The sequence below is a fragment of the Psammomys obesus genome, unplaced genomic scaffold (genome assembly GCF_907164565.1).
Source record: "Psammomys obesus unplaced genomic scaffold, mPsaObe1.curated_primary_1811, whole genome shotgun sequence".
Classification (NCBI taxonomy): Eukaryota; Metazoa; Chordata; class Mammalia; order Rodentia; family Muridae; genus Psammomys; species Psammomys obesus.
In genome coordinates this window covers 6,225,583-6,243,635 of record NW_026590061.1, presented here as the reverse complement: position 1 = coordinate 6,243,635, position 18,053 = coordinate 6,225,583, and the positions used below count along the sequence as shown (strand labels likewise).

At 39.2% G+C, this 18,053-nt stretch overlaps 1 protein-coding gene across 6 annotated transcripts in view; it reads right to left on the bottom strand.

Annotated features, from left to right (window-relative positions):
• The window catches only part of LOC129675620 (solute carrier organic anion transporter family member 1A4-like), a 67,185-nt gene extending 50,888 nt beyond the window's left edge, over nucleotides 1-16,297 (bottom strand). The window contains exons 1-4 of one of the 6 annotated variants that reach the window (XM_055605577.1): nucleotides 16,056-16,297; nucleotides 6,866-7,471; nucleotides 4,381-4,535; nucleotides 2,330-2,439 (exon numbers count right to left, since the gene is read on the bottom strand). In XM_055605577.1, the coding sequence (XP_055461552.1) occupies nucleotides 2,330-2,389 (60 nt within the window). In that variant the 5' untranslated portion in view covers nucleotides 2,390-2,439; nucleotides 4,381-4,535; nucleotides 6,866-7,471; nucleotides 16,056-16,297. Of the gene's footprint in view, nucleotides 1-2,329; nucleotides 2,440-4,380; nucleotides 4,536-6,865; nucleotides 7,472-9,644; nucleotides 9,945-11,147; nucleotides 11,663-11,800; nucleotides 11,902-15,905; nucleotides 16,018-16,055 lie in introns of those variants that run through there. The other 5 variants (XM_055605579.1, XM_055605575.1, XM_055605576.1 and 2 more) reach the window with 5 other exon arrangements.
• Nucleotides 16,298-18,053: the final 1,756 nt, after the last annotated feature.

Sequence of the window (18,053 nt, the reverse complement as noted above, 5' to 3'; positions counted from 1 at the left end):
TTTACTGATGATTATTTTCTTCCTCTCTTCTCCCCTCTTTCCCATCAACAGCGTTGATTCTAGATGTTCTATTTTGAGGTTCATGAGTTTTGATTTAGTTTTCTTTTACCTGTTTAACTTAATCAGCACAATGTGTTTAGCCACTGAATGAGAACGAACTTTGGTGCTTGGGAGGTCAGCAGTGCAAGCGTGATTGAAACCCATGAATGCCATCATGGAAATGTTCTGAATTATTATATTTCTAAATGTAGGAGCCAGGACCTTCATTCAGTCTGACAATGTAGACCATTTGACTACCTTAACGTTCTACATAGTTCTAAATTTGAAAAGAAAAAGAAAGAAAGAAATATATCTGATAATTTTAAACAATTACGACTAAATTTACTCTTGTAAAGTCATGGTTTTAAATTTTTTTCTTAACATTCACACCAATATCTACTCTTGTTAAACTCTGAAGTAGTTTTGGTGGTTTGAATAGGACTGGCCCCATAAGCTCACAAATTTGACTCTTGACCACCAGGGAGTAGCACTATTAGGAGTTTGGCCTTGTTGGAGGAAGCATCTCACTGAGGTTGGCTTTCAGGAGTTCAGAAGCTCCAGTCAGGCCCACAGACACCATTTTCCTGCTACCTGCTGACAGGCATGTAGAACTACTGGCTCCTTTTCCAGCACCAGGTATGCCTTTGTCCTACCATTCTTTCTTCCATGATGGTAATGAACTAAATGTCTGAATCTGAAAGCCTGAACCAATTAAATGTTTCCCTTTATAGGAGTGGCTGTGGTCATGATGTCTCTTCATAGCAAGAGGAACCTCAACTAAGACACCAGAAACTAACTTTGAGAAGTTGTGGTTATAGACGCCTGATAGACTTTTCTCAACAAACTATTAATCCTAGTAACCAATAACCACATTGCTTATCGTTATCCTAATACATGAAGCTGTGGATGCAGCTTGGTGCTTAAGAGTACTAGTTGCTCTTGCTGAGAACCTGACTTCAGTTTCCCAGCACAGACATGATGGTTCAAAAACACCAGTAACTCCAGATGCAGGGTACCAATACTTTCCTCTGGCCTCCAAGGATACCCGACACTCACCTGGTACACAAACATACATGAGGCCAAAACATTTATTTACATAAAATCAAACATAAATTTACATAAATGGAAACATCTTAAAGTTGTAGAAGTAATTATAGATATGGGATAGAGAAGTGGCCTGGTGTATGTGAGCACCTGTGTCTAATCCCTCATGCTATTAGTAGAGGGTAGCCCTGAAGGGTCAGCACACACACATTCAGAGACAGAACCAGACAGAAATAAACACAGAGAGAGAATTCTCTGTAAGATTCTTTCTTAATTTTAAGAAGTAGGACTACCATTACCCTTTTCATATGGAGAAACACTAAAATATAAGCAGGCTGTAGAAAATGTACAAAATGGCATATCAAGTAAGCATCAGATGAGGGTTAGGAGCCAGGAGCCAGGGCTCCTCAGCATGATGTGAAAACTGAAACGAAACAAAGGATTCTGGGTTCCACTAACACATACATAGTTGCAGAAAAATGTGCTTTGAGGGGTAAATCTGAAGCCTTGTTTACATTAATCTATGGATTTCACTACATGTGAATAAAGGTAAAATGAGCATGACTTAAGAGGCAGCACCTTTGATAGGAATGTTTGAAGGACTCTGAAGAAACTAGGCCAGTGCTCACATTTCCTGTGTTAATGTAAGTTCATATTTTGTGATGTAAAGATGCCTTTGGAGCTATGAGAACACTGGTTGTCTCTAAAATACTGAATAAAACTAAAACAGTTCAAAAAGTATAGGGTATTTTGTTATGTTTTGTTTTGTTTTTAACAAACAATGATTGTTGTTTTGCCAAAGCCTGATGGAAATACTTATATGACCAGGTTATTTATTCATCTTTGCATATTAATCAACAGATTGTCTCTGTCGTAGAACTGTGGAACTGTTTCCTAGCTGTAACCCCTTACCTTCTATCAGGAACCCCTGAAGGCTGAGCACTGGGCTGACTTCTGACTGAAGACTAAACTTAATCATAACACAATGTATACCTAAAATATTTAAAACCCCATTCTTCTCTAAGACCCTTGAAAGCTTTCTGATTAAGTTTCCTGTATAAATAATAATGGTTATATATCTGTAATATAAAACCAGTTTGATTAAGGCAAGTATTTAACAACACATTTGGGTAAAATGGCATTTGTTACAAAACTTGCTGTTAGCTGAGCAATGTTACATGATTTTCAATGCTTAATTTAAAGGTTCTTATGCCTATATACATGCATATATCTAAACAATCCATACCTTGATCTTAGCAAAGCATCCAACCCCGAGGTTTGCAACACTTTTCTCAAGTTCTGCCATGTTGTTCTGATTGTTTCCAGATACCGTTGCTTTAAATACCCTACTTCTGTCTTTCCAAAAAAAGAAACACTTGTTAAATTATTTATTGAACTGTAAAAACAAATCCTTTTTTTTTCATTTTCTGATGTTGAATGGTTTCCTTTTTTTTCTCTCTCATGCATTACATCCCAATGACACTCCCTCTCCCTCCACTCTACCAAGTCCCTCCCTCCCCAAACTCCCTTCTCCCTCAGATCCACTCTTCTTCATTTTGCTGCTAAAAAAAAAAATGCTAGACTCTGATGAATATCAAGAAAACATGGCATAACAATTCTTAAAAACTAGGCACAAACCTTCACGTGAAGGTTAAAGGAGACAACTCGGCAGGGGAATAGTTGCTAAATCATTAAACTCTACATTTGTTAAATTATTTACCGAATTGTAACAAATAATTCTAAGAAAAAAAAGTAGGCCTGTTAGGTCCAGGCTGTCCTAGTCAGGGTTTCTGTTGCTATGATAAAATACCAGGAACAAAAAGAAGTTAGAGTGGAAAAGTTTCATTTTAACTTACAATTCTATATCATAGTTCATAACTGAGAGACATCAGGACAGAAACTGAAGGCAGGAAGCAATGCAGAGTGTGTGGAGGAATGCTGCTTATTGCTTTACTCCTCCTGTCTTGCCTGGTCTGCTTTCCTATACAACCCATCACTGCCTGCCCACTGACAGCATCTCCTACTGTGAGCTGAGCCATCTCACATCAATTATCAATCAAGAAAATGTACCGCAGTCTAAACCATTGGTCCACAAATGTCTCAAGTTGATTTAAAACTGTCCAGCACAGATACAAAGGTGGTTTAGTGGGCAAAGTATTTAACTTCTGGTGTTGAGTTTGAATTCTTTATAGCCAAGGAAAAATCTAGGCTTCTCTGTACCTGCTTGTAACCCTAACAGTGGGCAAACCCAGACACAAGATCACGTGCCAACCTGGCAGTGTAAACAAATGAACTACCAACAGGTTCAGTGAATAGACCTGTGGTGGTTTGAATAGGTATGACTCTTACAGACTGATGATTAGAAACCATGAGGAGTGGCACTGTTAGGACGTGTGGCCTTGTTGGAGTTTGTGTAGCCTTTTTAGAGTGTTCCACTGGGAGGTGGGCTTTGGGGTCTCCTATGTTCAAAATAAAGCCAGTGTGGAAGACAGTCTGCGTCTGCTGCTTGTGCATCAAGATATATAACTATCAACTCTTTCTCAAGCACCATGTTTGCCCGCAATCCACCAGGCTTCCTTCTGTGACGATAATAAACTAAACCTCTAAAGCTGTAAGCCAGCTCCAATTAAGTTTTTATTCAAAATGGGCATGGTGGTCATGACATCTCAGCAATAAATGGTCCACAGGAGTAAATCCCAAACTAAGACAAGATTCAATCAAAAAAAAAAAAAAAAAACCATTAGGTTGAACATTCTAGATGAAAACATTTAGCATTGACTTCTGGCTTCTATAATAGGCAAAGCTGAATATATGCAACCTCACCTGTACACACCCTTATATATATGTACTTAAGCCCATATACACAAGCCTGTATAAACACATAAAGCGACAAACACACACAAGCACACACACACAAAACAGCCTTATTTTATTTTATTATTTATTGATTTATTTATTTTGGTTTATCAGGAGGATTCTCTGTGTAGCTGTGGCTCTACTGGACTTGCTTTGTAGACCAACCTGGCCTGGATCTCAAAGAGACAATCTCTTGACTAGAAGCAATTTAATGAGCACCTTGCATATTACAATATTATCTAGGAAAGTTATTTTATTCTAAATGACCTTATAAATAAAAGATTTCTAATGAAGAAGCCAATGCAAATAACAACACTTATTAAATATTGCCTTACAGCTCGTTATGCTCTGATATTAAGGTGATGATAGTGTGGTTCAAAAGAAGTTTTTCATTTTTTTAGTAAAAGCAAATGAAACCCAGGTGATGCACTTTCAACTCACTTGAAGGCTGCTGCCCTTAAGAATGGAAAGACATCTGTTGAGTTGTTAATAAAACTATATGTCAGTGAAGAATAGGCTCTTTGACCATCTTAAGTTCTTTGAATTTCACAATTTCCCTTCAAGAAGAGAATCACTTTCTGCTGATTCACAGAATCCTGGGGAGACATAGAATTGTTTCAATCACAAAAAATAATAAATAAAACAATAAATAAGTTTATAATCTGTTGAAGAATCCAACAAATCTAGTTTTTAAAATGCAGGATTAAGGAAAAGACCAGACACCTAAACAGAGAGCTACACATGGTTATTATGACATACATTTGATGTATAGACATCCCTCTCTGTATAGGTAATATATACAACACAGAAATATTACTTGAGCTCTATTCAACTGTACCAGCCTCATTAAACTCTTCTGTGTCTTGAAGGTAGATAGAATATTTTTCATCACTATCCAAGTATTTTCATTTATATTGTTTCTAGAAAATCTACTTCAATATTCCAGTATGATTTCTCAAGAGTAACCATGGCACTAATTTAATAAAATTCTCTGAACAGTGTCTATTTACCGAGTAATCCAGAATTGCTTTAAGTTTGTAGTGTTTTCCAGCATTCCCAATGCCAGCCAACTCTGAGTGATTACGTTTGACCTTAGTTCTCTTTACTGCCCTGCAGTTACAACAAATAGTATCTGAACACCTACTATGTGCCAGTCACTGCATGAAGCCCTAGATTCAACAAAGAAGAAGACAAGTTTGCTGTTTGATACAAAGGTGAACTTATTTGAGACATATCAGTTGGCAGAGAAAGTTGGTTGGACCCACATCACTGGGAACCTATGTTTCTCTTGTGAAAAATAAAATTTTTTGCAAATAAATAAATAAATGGAAACTGAGATGTAATAGGGACATGTAGGCTGTACTTATGGTGTAGAGAACAAAATTCATAGGTTATAGATGAAAATGATAGGGACTGTCTAGGTATTTGCAAATGGCAGATCTTTTTATTTATTCATTTTACAAATGTTTATTAAGCCTTTACTAAATTCTAAGCACAGCAGTAGGGATCCTAAGATGAATAGCTGTGCTTCCTATCAAAAGGTTTCAAAATCTATTGGGAGAGACTGATTAAGTGGATCATGGTAGGTATTGCCATGATGCAGCAATTTCACAGGAAGGATTATTAATGAAAACCATTCTCATGTGTCATAGTTGGAGTATAATAGTTTAACCTATGCTTTAAAATAACCAAAAGTGTGAAGATTTGCTTGCAAGCTATCTGCATGCTCTGAGAAAGGCCACTCAACTTTTCTATCAATAATAAAAACAGCACTCATCTTTCTGAAATTACAGGAAAAAAAATAAAGGTCATGACATAGAGCAGAAGAACTTAATGTGGGAAAACACCCACTAAAGCATAAAAATAATTTGAAAGCCAAATTGTGAAACAAGTTAACCACTGTATCAGAAAGGAAAGAGCTGAGATTCACAGGCTGGAATCCTCAAAGACATAAAGCCATCAGTGCAAAGGAGCAAGGTCCTGGTATTTCCTCCATTCTCCACAATCCTAATGTCACTCAAATATTTCCCAGTATCACAATGTAACATAATCTGATGAGGAGGGAGCCTAAGCAGCTTAGTCTGCAGATGCCAGTTTCTGGGGTCCAGAATAGATAAAGCATGATGAGAATGGATGTGAGACCAGATGAACACTGATCAAGAAAACCACAATCTTCACTGAGAATTAAGTATGCTTCATGCATATTATAAAATGGGCACACAAGCAACATTCAACCAATGGTAGCTATTTGCTGCTAAAGTCCTCAGTGCTGTTCTGACTCAAGGCAGGAGAGAGCTCCTTGCATATCTCTGAAATCTAAAATCTCTATACTATGATCTATACTAAAATCTCTGAACAATACTACACACAAGAGTTTGTCATCAAGTCGATTGGTTTCTTTATTGACTTGAATGAATGAACACATCCCCTCTGCATCAGTGCAAAAAAGCAATAGTCACCATGTCTACATAGAGCACAGTCTCGCCACAGGAAAATACCAACTGTTAGAGGCTGACTGAGAGAAAATCCACTTGTCAAAAGAGACAAGGTACCATATTCTTGAACACCAGCTGTTTTACTGTTCAAAGTGATATTTTGGATGCCATGTGTGAGTGCTTTTCGGTTGAGTGACTAACACTCAAGAAATGTCTAAAAGAGCCTTTGTTCATGAAGAACTGCTGATATATTAGAAAGACACATCTCTGGTCTCATTTAGAGTCAATATGTAATGAAAACCAACCTGACATATGCTTTAAGTATTTTTATGTTTTTTAATGTTTTTTTAATTTAAATTTATTTATTCATTCACTTTCATATCAATTTGCAACTCCCTCCCTCCTCTTATACCAGTTCCCCCCTGCCACCTCTTCCTTCTATTCCCCTCTCCTTCTCAGAGAAGGGAGCCCCACCTCACATGCCAACCTACCCCTCTACTTCATGTCCCATCAGGACTAAGTGCATCCTTTTCCACTGAGGCCAGACACATTTGCCCTACTAAGGAAAGTCATTCCATAGCAAGTAACTATGTCCATGTCATTGACATCCATTTTCCTAGTTGCTAAGGGACGCACATAAGGACTGAGCTGAACATCAGCTCCATAATTGCAGGGGTCCTAAGTCCAATCCATGCATGCATTTAGGTTGGTGGTTGGGTCTCTGAGTCCCCATGAGCCTAGGTTGTTTGACTCTGTTGATCTTGTGAAGCTAGTTTCTCTTTCATGTTCCTCTGTACTTCCCCCAACTCTTCCACAAGATTCCCAGATGTCCATCTACTGTTTGGCTGTGGGTCTCAGCATCTGTTTTGATCTGCTGCTAGGTGGCGCTTCTCAGAGGACAGTTAGCTTGGCTCCTGTCTGCAAGCATGGCAGAGAATCATTAATAGTGACAGCGATTGCCTCTCTCCCATCAGGTGGCTCTCAAGTTGGACCAGTCATTGGTTGGCCATTCCCTCAGTCTCTGCTGTTTATTTGTACTTGTCAATCTTGTATGCCGTGTAGATTTTGAGTCAAAATACTGTGTGTAGGCTGGTGCCCTGTAGACATAAAGTTATTGAGGAATTAAATGCTTATTTCTGTACCCTCCCCCATTTCTGGTTGCAGTCCTTGTAATGAAAATCTCCTGGGTCAGTATTATGTAAAGACTGCTCCACAGTTATCTCCTGGTATGCCAATAAAGCAGGTTATAGCCAGTCACTGAACAAGAGAGAGTAAAGGGTGGGATTTCCTGCCAGCCATGGGAGAAGGAGTTAGAAGAGTAAGTAAAGGGTTCAGCAATAGGCAGATGTCCATTAGGGACAAGAAGAGAGAGATCAGAAAAAAAAAAAAAAGCTGTAAAGTGCAAGTATCTCTGGTATGCACAAGGGAGAAAACCAGGTTAACCTAGAGCTTTTAGAACAGACTAATAATTGCTCAAATGTTGTATTGTAAAGCTTATTATTAAACAAATACAAAATAATCTCAACTATTTGTGTGACAACCCAGCTAGGAGAGAACTCAGAAACAAACTTTTTTTTATAAAAATAACTTTAGGAGATCCAAGGTGGTGACATCAGTCACAAACTGTGACTAATCAGCAGGACAGCAGTGACTGCACAGTAACTAACAGTCTGAACGTGTGGGCCCAAAACACCAGCAACTGTGTTTCCCAGGTGAAAGGAAACCCCACAGTGAGGAAAACAATCAGGTCTGATCTCAGATCACCAGGCTAATCCCAGAACATTTCCTAGGTTCCTTCAGGCACAGGTTCTTCAGAACCTAGGCTCACCCCTAAGAGCTGTACCCACCATCCTAGATTGAACTGTGGTTACCAAAACACAAGAGACTGGATCTCGCAGTTGAGAGCAAACACCGCAAAGAAGGAAACAAGTGGGTCTGGCCTCAGATCACAAAGCTAGTCCCCAGAAAATTCCCAGGTTCTCACCAGCACTAAGTCTCCAAAGTCTACCCGCAGGCTGTGTGCTGTGCTCGCTGGCCAGTGAATACCTTCTGGGTACTGGGGCATACAACTTCATCCCCAGGCCTCGTGATGCCTGGGGGTTAGGGGAACAGCCCAGATGCCACTCCAAAGTTTAACCTGCCTCCCTAGGAAGGCCAACCAAACCTCTGGGTTTAGGGTTCTCCAAGATGGTTGTGCCCAGCAAACACAGTGTCTGAGCACAGTGTCTGGGCAGCTGCATCTCATTAATCTCAGAGCAAGAAAGCCAGTAGCAGGGCAGCTGTCTCTGGGACTTACCCTAGGGACAGAAAAGCCCCTGGGCTCCTAAGGAGTTCAGTTAGTCCACAGGACCATACACCTGAGGAAAGCTTTGGCAATTCCTTTAGAACCACCCTCCAGTCAGAGACCATACTGCCCAAGGAGGACAGTTTCTTTGGGAATATCCAGCTTCCTGCCTAGGGCTCTTCCCATACTGTACACACCCCCATCTTCCATGGACTCTAGCAGGAATAAGAAACTAACAGTTAACACCAGAGACAACAAGATAATTAAAGGCCAGCAGAAAAACACAATTAACAAAAGCCAAACAATATGGCATCTCCAGAACCCAGTTATCCCAAAGCAAGCAGCCTTGGATACCTGAACACAACTGAAACACAAGAAAATATCCTTAAATCAATGCTTATGAAGATGATAATGGAGAAAACATATAAAATCCATCAAGAAATACAGAAAGATGAAGTCAAACAGACTGAGGCCATTAAAGTGGCCTGAAGAGAGGAAATTAATAAATCAATCCAAGAAATACAGGGAATGGAAACAATCAGGTGAAGGACATCAATAAAACAGTTCAAGATCTGATGATGGAAATAGAAACCAACAATGAAGAAAGTACAAACTGGGCTGGAGAGATGGCTCAGAGGTTAAGAACACTGGTTGTTCTTCCAAGGGCCCTGAGTTCAATTCCCAGGAACCACATGGTGGCTCATAACCATCTATAATGTGATCTGGTGCCCTCTCTGTTTTACAGACACACATGCAGGCAGATTGTTGTGTAAATAATTAATAAATAAATCTTTTTTAATTTTAATTTTTTAATATTAATCATTGGTTATTTACTTTGTGTCCCAGCTGAAGCCCCCTCACTCATTCCCTCCCAATCCCACCCTCCCTCCCTCATCTCCTCCCTGTCCCTTTCCAAGTTCACTGCCAGGGGAGGTCCTCCTCCTCTTCCTTCTGACCCTAGATTTTCAGAGATCTTCAGTACTCACTGCAATGTCCTCCTCTGTGGCCTAGCAAGGCTGCTCCTCACTTGGAGGTAGGAGGAAGTAAATGAGCCAGTTCTTGAGTTCATGTCACAAATAGTTCCTGTTCACCTTATGAGGGAAAACCCACTTGGATACTAATCTACCACAGGCATATCTGAGCAGGGGTTCTAGGTTATATCCATACATGGTCCTTGGTCCCATCTCATAGAGGACCCCGTGCCCTGATATATTTTGTCCTTGTGGAACTCCTGTCCTCTCCCTGTTATACTAACAGGGAATGTGTGTGTGTGTGTGTGTGTGTATTATCAGCATCACGCTTCAGATCATTAGATAATTTTCTGTGTTTACCTGTTTCCCTGTGTCCTTCTATTTATACTTCTAATGTGTATTGAGAGAAGAAGTGATTCATGAGGAGTACCAGTGTTAATAACAGAACCTCCTGAGCTTAAAAAAACATTTGATTAATTACTTTCTTATGATCTCCAATATCCTTTTTAACTCAAAAAATTTATCTAGTACCTCATTTATGGATTTATGGCTCAGAAATCAATATTTGGAAAGAATTTATAAAGGAAAAATTTCTCTATCTGGGCATTCAGACTTGGAGGAAGAAGAAACATATCTACAAATGATGAAAAAACATTTTTAACTCCTCAATTTTAAAGAAAATGAACATTGTAAAAGTGTATTGATTTATCAATTCTTTAGAAAAGCATTCTAAGTCTTTGGGTGTAAAATTTGAAACATCATCAAACCAGCTTTCACTGATTTTAACAACTTAACATATATAATAAATGTCTAGCTACAACATATTATCTGTGAATTTATTTAACAGTTTGTTTTCACTCACCAAATATTAATTGACTATGAAAATTGTATGTTACACGTTAAGTGGCATTGTAAGGAAGAAAGAAGACATTTGTTTATAGTAAATATTACCCCATATCATAATAAACTTCATACATTATCTACACATTATCTTAAATATAACACTTTAGGGGGAGTCATCTATTTAAAAACAATGTTTGGCCTCCCCACCCCCCAAGGGAGGAGCAGTCCTGTTAGGCCACAGAGGAGGGCTTTGCAGCCAGTCCTGAAGATACCTGATAAAACAGGATCAGATGAATGGGGAGGAGGTCCCCCCCATCAATGGACTTGGAAAGGGGCACAGTGGAGATGAGGGAGGGTGGGAGGGACTGGGAGGGAATGAAGAAACGGGACACACACGGCTGAGATACAGAGTTAATAAAATGTAACTGATAAGAAAAAAATAAAATTCAAAAAAAGAAGTTAATCAATAAGTAACCCAAATCTTCAGTGATCAGCTTAGATAAAGAAGAACAAGCAAAGGTCACAGAGAAGCCACAGGCTTTTGCCTCAGCAGCTCTGATAACTGACATACAGCATAAAGTAGGGACATGGACAAAGGGATGAGGTTCAGATTTTGATACAAAAAGAGTCCACAATTTGGTGGTTATATCCAGTGAGTGGTGGAACATGACTCACATAGTTTATTGTCAGGATGGCAGGTGACCATGGCACTGGATGCAGGAAGATGGGCTGAGGATCAGAAGTTGGCCTGCTGCATCTGGATTCTGTAGCCCTGATCTTTTAAAATCTTAAGTTATTGTAGGTAGAAGTGTGTAAATGGTTTCTGTACATGAGTGCAAGCACAGGTGTGCCATGCATACTTGTGGGAGTCACATGACAAATTCCAAGGGTCTGTTTTCTCTTTTTATTCTGTAAGCTTTGGAGATTTCTTTCCTCTGGGAAATAACATCTCTATTGATAAAACACCAACAGCAAAGGGCAGCCAGACTTCAGACCTCCACTGTAGATCTCAGAGAGGATGAACCCTCTCCTTGGCACTCCTTCTCAACTACTATAGTTTTATGATTTTTTAATGCATTAGTAATTTGAGGAATCTCTGCTCAAGTGTCCTTGGTGATGATTTTCTCTGATGATAACACACTAAATAAGTGTTTGGTAGAGTCTAATCCATCTGAAATTAAATGATATATGCATTTCTTATCATGAAAGCTTGATATGTCATCAGTACTGCTGATTAACTTTGTGATTTATAGTCTTTCTTTATGTTTGATTACAAATCATGATTGATTCAATCAGCTGAAGCAAGTCTCACATGAATGCATATTCACCACATATTTGAAGTCTAGAGTCCAAATCCTGAGTTTCTTTGTAAACCATCCACTAACCAGAACCACGTGGCCCTCCGTTGAATGACCTTAGACACACAGCACTGAAAGTAAAAAATTGAACAGTACAGTCAGTGTACCCAACTCTTTTGGACTTAGAAGCTTTACATGGCGCTTAGAGGTAAAAAGATTGACAGCATTGGCCCAACCATATCTTCCTTTAGTAAACGTGGAAATACCAATGCTATCACAATCCATGCACACAAAAGCCTGCTAGAGCACCTCAACACCCATATTACAAACTACAGTTCACACACAATAAAAATTACAATTCCCATTGCTTTTCACAGTGGATATGTTCACTATATCCTGCTTGCTCTTCTTTCTACCTGTTCACACAGGACTCTGCCACAGATGGCTTATGAACAAAGATTTTTTTACAAAGAGTTCTATTTAAGCAATTTCTTTCGGCATCAGTGTTAGTTCACATTTTTATTTGATATAACCAAAACACTGATCATTAAAATTTGATTTTAACATAGATTCAACACCAAATACATGATATACCGTTTATATTCCAATTATGTTCATTGTCCTAACAATTCTTTTTATAGGTTTTTTGAAAAAAGTTAATCACATGTATATATTTGGTGTGTGTGTCTATGTGTACGTGTTTCTGTGTGTATGCCTGCACGTGTGCTACATATATGTTACAGCATACACGTGTAGGTCAGAAGAAAACTTGCAGGAATCTGTTTTGGGGATCAAAAACAGGTCCACATGCATGGCAGAAATTGGCTATTGCCTACTGAGCCATCTCACAGACCCTTTTTATTGGCTTTTTACTATTGTCTCAAAATCCAGGCCAATCTCAGAGGTTATCTTAAGGTAACTAGCTCTGGTTTCTTTGAATAAGTATCTTGGCCTTCTCTTGGGAAGGGAATTATTAACCATTTACAGAGAATATCATGAGGCAGAAGAGATGATTCATTGATTAAGAGCATTTACTGCTTTTCCCATATCACACAGCAGGTGTGTTATGGTGTGTTCAGAATCACCTGGAATTCTACGGGGATCCAATACCTTCTTCTAGCCTTCTTTGGAATCAATACAAGTGTGACAGACACCCATATCTCATATTTCAGACAGACACTGAAATTCTAGAGGAAACCAACACCTTCTCGAGCCTTCTTTGGTATCAATACCTATGTGACAGACACCACACATATCTAACTTTTTAATTAAAAACTCTAAGAAGGTCAGATGTTCAAAATACCTGTCAATACAAACTTGTCTAAAGTCCCTTCATGAAAATGTTCTTGTTATACAACTTGAGTGAGAATACTATGGGAATAATATGATGCTTCCTGAAATTCTTGATCTCGTAATGTGCATTTTTCCTTGTTGGTAAGGTGAGCCCTGGTTACGTGATCCATGTGGATCTTCCAATTCTCTTAGTATCAAGGTAATATTTTCCTATTTACTTCATTGAATGTTTGTATGGAGTTCAATAGATCATAACAGTCTCTTGTCTATCTGTAATTCACTAGTTTTAGCATCCAATGACAATTCAAAACTCAAATTATTTTTGTTAAATGCAGCAGCTGGTTTGCTGAGCTATGATAGGGTTTCCCTTATTTCCCAATATTGATTAACTTAAATCTGTATAAACTTACATATTTTTAATCTATCTAGTAAATTACAGCCTAATCCCTTGATAATTGCATTTTTTGCTTTTTTCCATTCCTGGGAAAAATATCTGACAGAAGCCATATAAAGAAGAAATTATTTGTCTCACATTTTGAAGGTGTACTCCATCATACCAGGGAGGGGAGAGTAGGAGCATTGAGAGGTGGCAGGTGTCACTGCATCCAACTTCAGGAAGCAGAGATAGAAGAATGCTCCTTCTTACTTGTGTTTCTCAGTCTAGGAAGCCCTTGCCAAGAAGAAGGAAGAACCCTCCTTCTTCTTACCTCAGTTAAACTTTCAGGATCTGCCCCATACATCCATGTCTCCATAGAGATTCTGAATCCAGTCAAGTCGACAATGAAACTTAACCATTGCTCTATCAAAGGCATGGTCAGTTTTCTAGCAGGAGGTATTTTTATTTAACAAGTCCTTGTGACAGAAGCTGCCTCCTCAAACATTCATATATCCCTTGGAAAGTCCCCACCGATAGCCAGTGGTTTATGTCCTGTCCTCACTGCTACTTCTTCATTTTCTGTCCCCATCACTGGCCACGTCTTCACTTCCTGGCATTAGATAATCAAAGATTCTTTTCTCATTTAAAAAATATTCCCCAGCACATTTCTCAAGTCAAACTTACTCCAGCAAATTATTTCCTATCACCACAAATAATACTTAGGAAGCAAAACACAGACAGAGACATGGAGATGCTCGTGCACAGACAAGAAATACACATGCATGTGTCCACATAGATACACATACAGATAAGAGAAATGAGAATACAATGGTGCTTCCATTTCACCCAGAAAATAATCACACCAGATAGCAGGCTGTGGGGATCTCCCATGCCCAGTCTCGCCATATCAGAGATATGAGGAATATAGCAAGGCAAATATGAGAAGGCACAGCAGCAGCAAGAAGCAATTTGGAAAAAAAGGTCTCTGGCTGTGTCTCTTCAAGGTACACCCATCACAGCTGAGCAAAATGGTGGGCTGTCTGCTAAAAGCTCACCTTCCCACTGCAGCTCCTCCTTTATGGTGCCTGCCACATGTCATCTTGAATGGCCAGCCTCCTAACAGGAACTCAGCAATTTTTCATAGCTTATCACATAGTGAAACAAACTGTTAAGTGTAGGGGCCCATCAAATACACCTGTATAAGTCACAGTTGTCTCAAGGTGTAGAACATTTACATCCTGGAAGACAGGTTACTTATGGACAACCTGCTTTTGAATTGTAATATCATTTGTGTACAGATTTTATTTTATGTTAATTTTTGAAATGGGGATTTTCTATATCAGTTTGGATTTCCTGGAACTTGTTCTATAAATCAGGCTGGACTTAAGGTCATAGAGTTCTAGCTGCCTCTGCCTCCAGAGTGCTGGGATTAAAGGCATGGGACACCAATGCTCGGCTGTGTGTAGACTGAATTACCTTAGCACTTTAAAAAGTACAAATAAGCTAAGAATATTATAAAACTGAGTTTGATCCCAAGAACCCACATGAAGGTGACAGAAAAATTCTCTCTCTCTCTCTTTCTCTCTCTCTCTCTCTCTCTCTCTCTCTCTCTCTCTCTTTCTCTCTCATCTTTTGTTGATAATAAATGAATAACGTGAAGAATCTTTTATGGCTACTTCTGGCTGATATTGAGGGCACTGATTTGGGAGATTACGGAGAAAATCTGGAATGTTGGTTAAGTTCCGAAAGCAGGCTGCTCTATTTGCTGCCCAGAATCTGTGAGACCATGTTTGTCTAGCAAAATGCAGATTCAGCTGATGCAGGCTGTGAGGTTTAGGCTGAAGTACTGGATGAAGCTCTTGAGATAAGAGGCTGCTAGAACTTATATATGTTAAAGAAATAAGATAAAATTAAGTTTTGGGAGAAAATATTTTTAACTCTACATTTTGAAACTTTTAGGCCCACGGTACTGGTAGTTGGTTAAAAGAAGTCCCAAAACCAGGGGAGGAATCCCACTCTCAGAAATAGGTAGGCTAGGAAACAGGGTGTTGATTGGCAGTACTTATCTGGAACTGGGTCAGTGGGTTCCAGTGGATCTTCTAAAGCTTACAAGGATCTTTCTAAGTTTATAAAAAAGAGACAAATTGGCTTGGGAGACAATTTAAAATTGATTGATGTTAAAACTCTGAACAGTCTTAATACAAAACAGTAACATAGTGGGGAAGAGTTTTTATACATCTGAAATTACTTTCTTATCACCAACCTTACAACACATCTTCAGACCCTCAAATATTTTCTTAGGTCATCAAATTCTACATAAACTTTACACTTTTCTGAGAAGGCAGCTGAAGCCTTTATTGCTGTTGTTAAACGATCTTCAAACCCATCAGAGACATGAGCAGGATAAATTACCACAGAAAGCATAATTCAAGCAGCCTATATATGATTAATAGGACAAAGGCTTACCCATTATCCAGATGGCCTTCTCACTAGGCTTCTGTGGGATCAGAAAAAGGCCACCCCTCCACAGAACAGTCCAGGGTTGGGGATGATCCCAACCCCCACCTGAGAGGAGCCTGGTACCTCCTAACAGCACCTGGGCGAGAGAGCACTTACCAAATCCAAAGTTGTGTCAAATGGAGAGAGAAGAGAGGCAGTCTCCATGTAGCCAGGGAAAACCTGGGTCATGGGCTTGAGGACTCATCAAGTCCACCTTATGGGACTCAACATCCTCAGAGTGACCGCACAAGATGATTGATTGTTGACTAAATTAAATTAAATAAGCTAATGGTGAGACAAAGCTATATTATATAAACACAGGTTTATTGGGAGCATCACGGGAGGGGGAGTGCATGCTTGTGTGGGGAAGAAATGAAGGTGGAAGAGAGAGAGAGCAGAAATGAGGGAAAGGGGAAAGTGGCAGCAGAACCTAGATGTCTGGATTATATAGTGAAGGATCTCTGGGAGAGGAGAAGCTCTGCTCATAGGGCAGGGTATGCTAGCCATGCCATGCAGCAACTAGGGACTTTAACACTTTCTCTAACACAACACACACACACACGCACACACACACACACACACACACCACTTTACATGTCAGTATCCACAAACACAATAAATAAAATAAATTGTCAAAAGAATCACATAACACACTACATCATACATTCTTGGATAGTTACAAAAAAATTAAAACAAGATTAAGATAATAATCCTACAAGAAATAATTAATAACAAGGAAGAGCTAAATCCTTAGCCAGCATGAAAAATATGTGTTGTTTGTTTGGTCCTCAGGAACCATTATTCTTGTTTATTCTCAGCTAGCTACCTTTCCAGAAGTCACACAGAGCTCTACTCTAATATAATCTTTTCCCCATTAAAAAAGAAATTCCTTTTTATTATCAAATTTGGGAAGCTTCTTAAATCTTAGCTTCTTACTTCAAGATTTGGTTTTTCTCTAACATATTTCACTGAAAACTAAAACAGCACTACATTATTGTTGCTTGCATCCATTAGAAGTTTGTGACCGATCCAAGCTCATTGAAGTAAAACTGAACTTCCAAAAGATTTTTTTGCCCCATTTTAATTATTAGCCAAGAACTGCAATCATCTGTGTTTGCAATCACCTTGGAGTTTGTTCTTGTTTGTCTCCTCTGAGCACTTTGTCCTCTGGCTGCTTGCTTCTGTGCTCACTAGACTATAGAAAAGGGTAAATATTACCTTTAACTTCATGCTTAATGCTGTTCTGTTTGCTTTCAAGCACATTTTTCTATTTACTTTGACCAGAACTTTAGCTAGGCTGGTGTCATTAAAACACTGTCCTTCCTTTTAATAGAAATGTGTAGACTCTTACATCCTCTCCAACTATCAGCCACCCACTCTGGGAACACACATGGATGGTTTGCTGTTTAACTCTGTTACCTGTTAGCAAGATACGCTACACATACACAACTCATTATCTGCTCCCCTGCATAGCGCTTGCTTAAGAATGGGCAGTGAGCTATGTCAGAGAAGGGTAACTTGACGCAGACAGATGGCTCAGTGGTTAAGAGACTAGCTGGGCTTGCAGAGGACATGGTCTCAATTCTCAAAATGGTGGATCATAAGCTCTTACAATTTATAATTCCAGTTCCACGGGGCCCACCACTCTCTTCTGGCATATAGCTCACTATGTACACACAGCACACAAACATATATGCAGGCAAAACACCCATACGTACACATTTTTAAAAAAAATAAGGGAAAACTAAGGACATTTTGAGTTTACAAAGGTGTAAGAGAACATGTATATGGCTATAATTCTCTCATTGAATTGGAAAAAGTGACCTAAAGAAATCAGAGTAATCAAGGCATCATGAACTGCCCAAGTAGAATGAAAAAATTAAGCCATAGTCACTGCAGGGAACCACGGACTTGACCTGGCCTAGCTGCCTTGAGAGGCATGCATCATCACTTGTTACAGTCCATGGCTCCTACTGCACTGTGTGTCTTTCCCTTTCTGAGATATGGAGGCACTCCCTCAGGCCATGAAGCATCCCAGGACACTTAGTGTTTCTCTCTATGTTCCCTTAGAATTCAAGGAAGCATGGAAGCTTGGCAGGACAAGTGCTCCTAGAC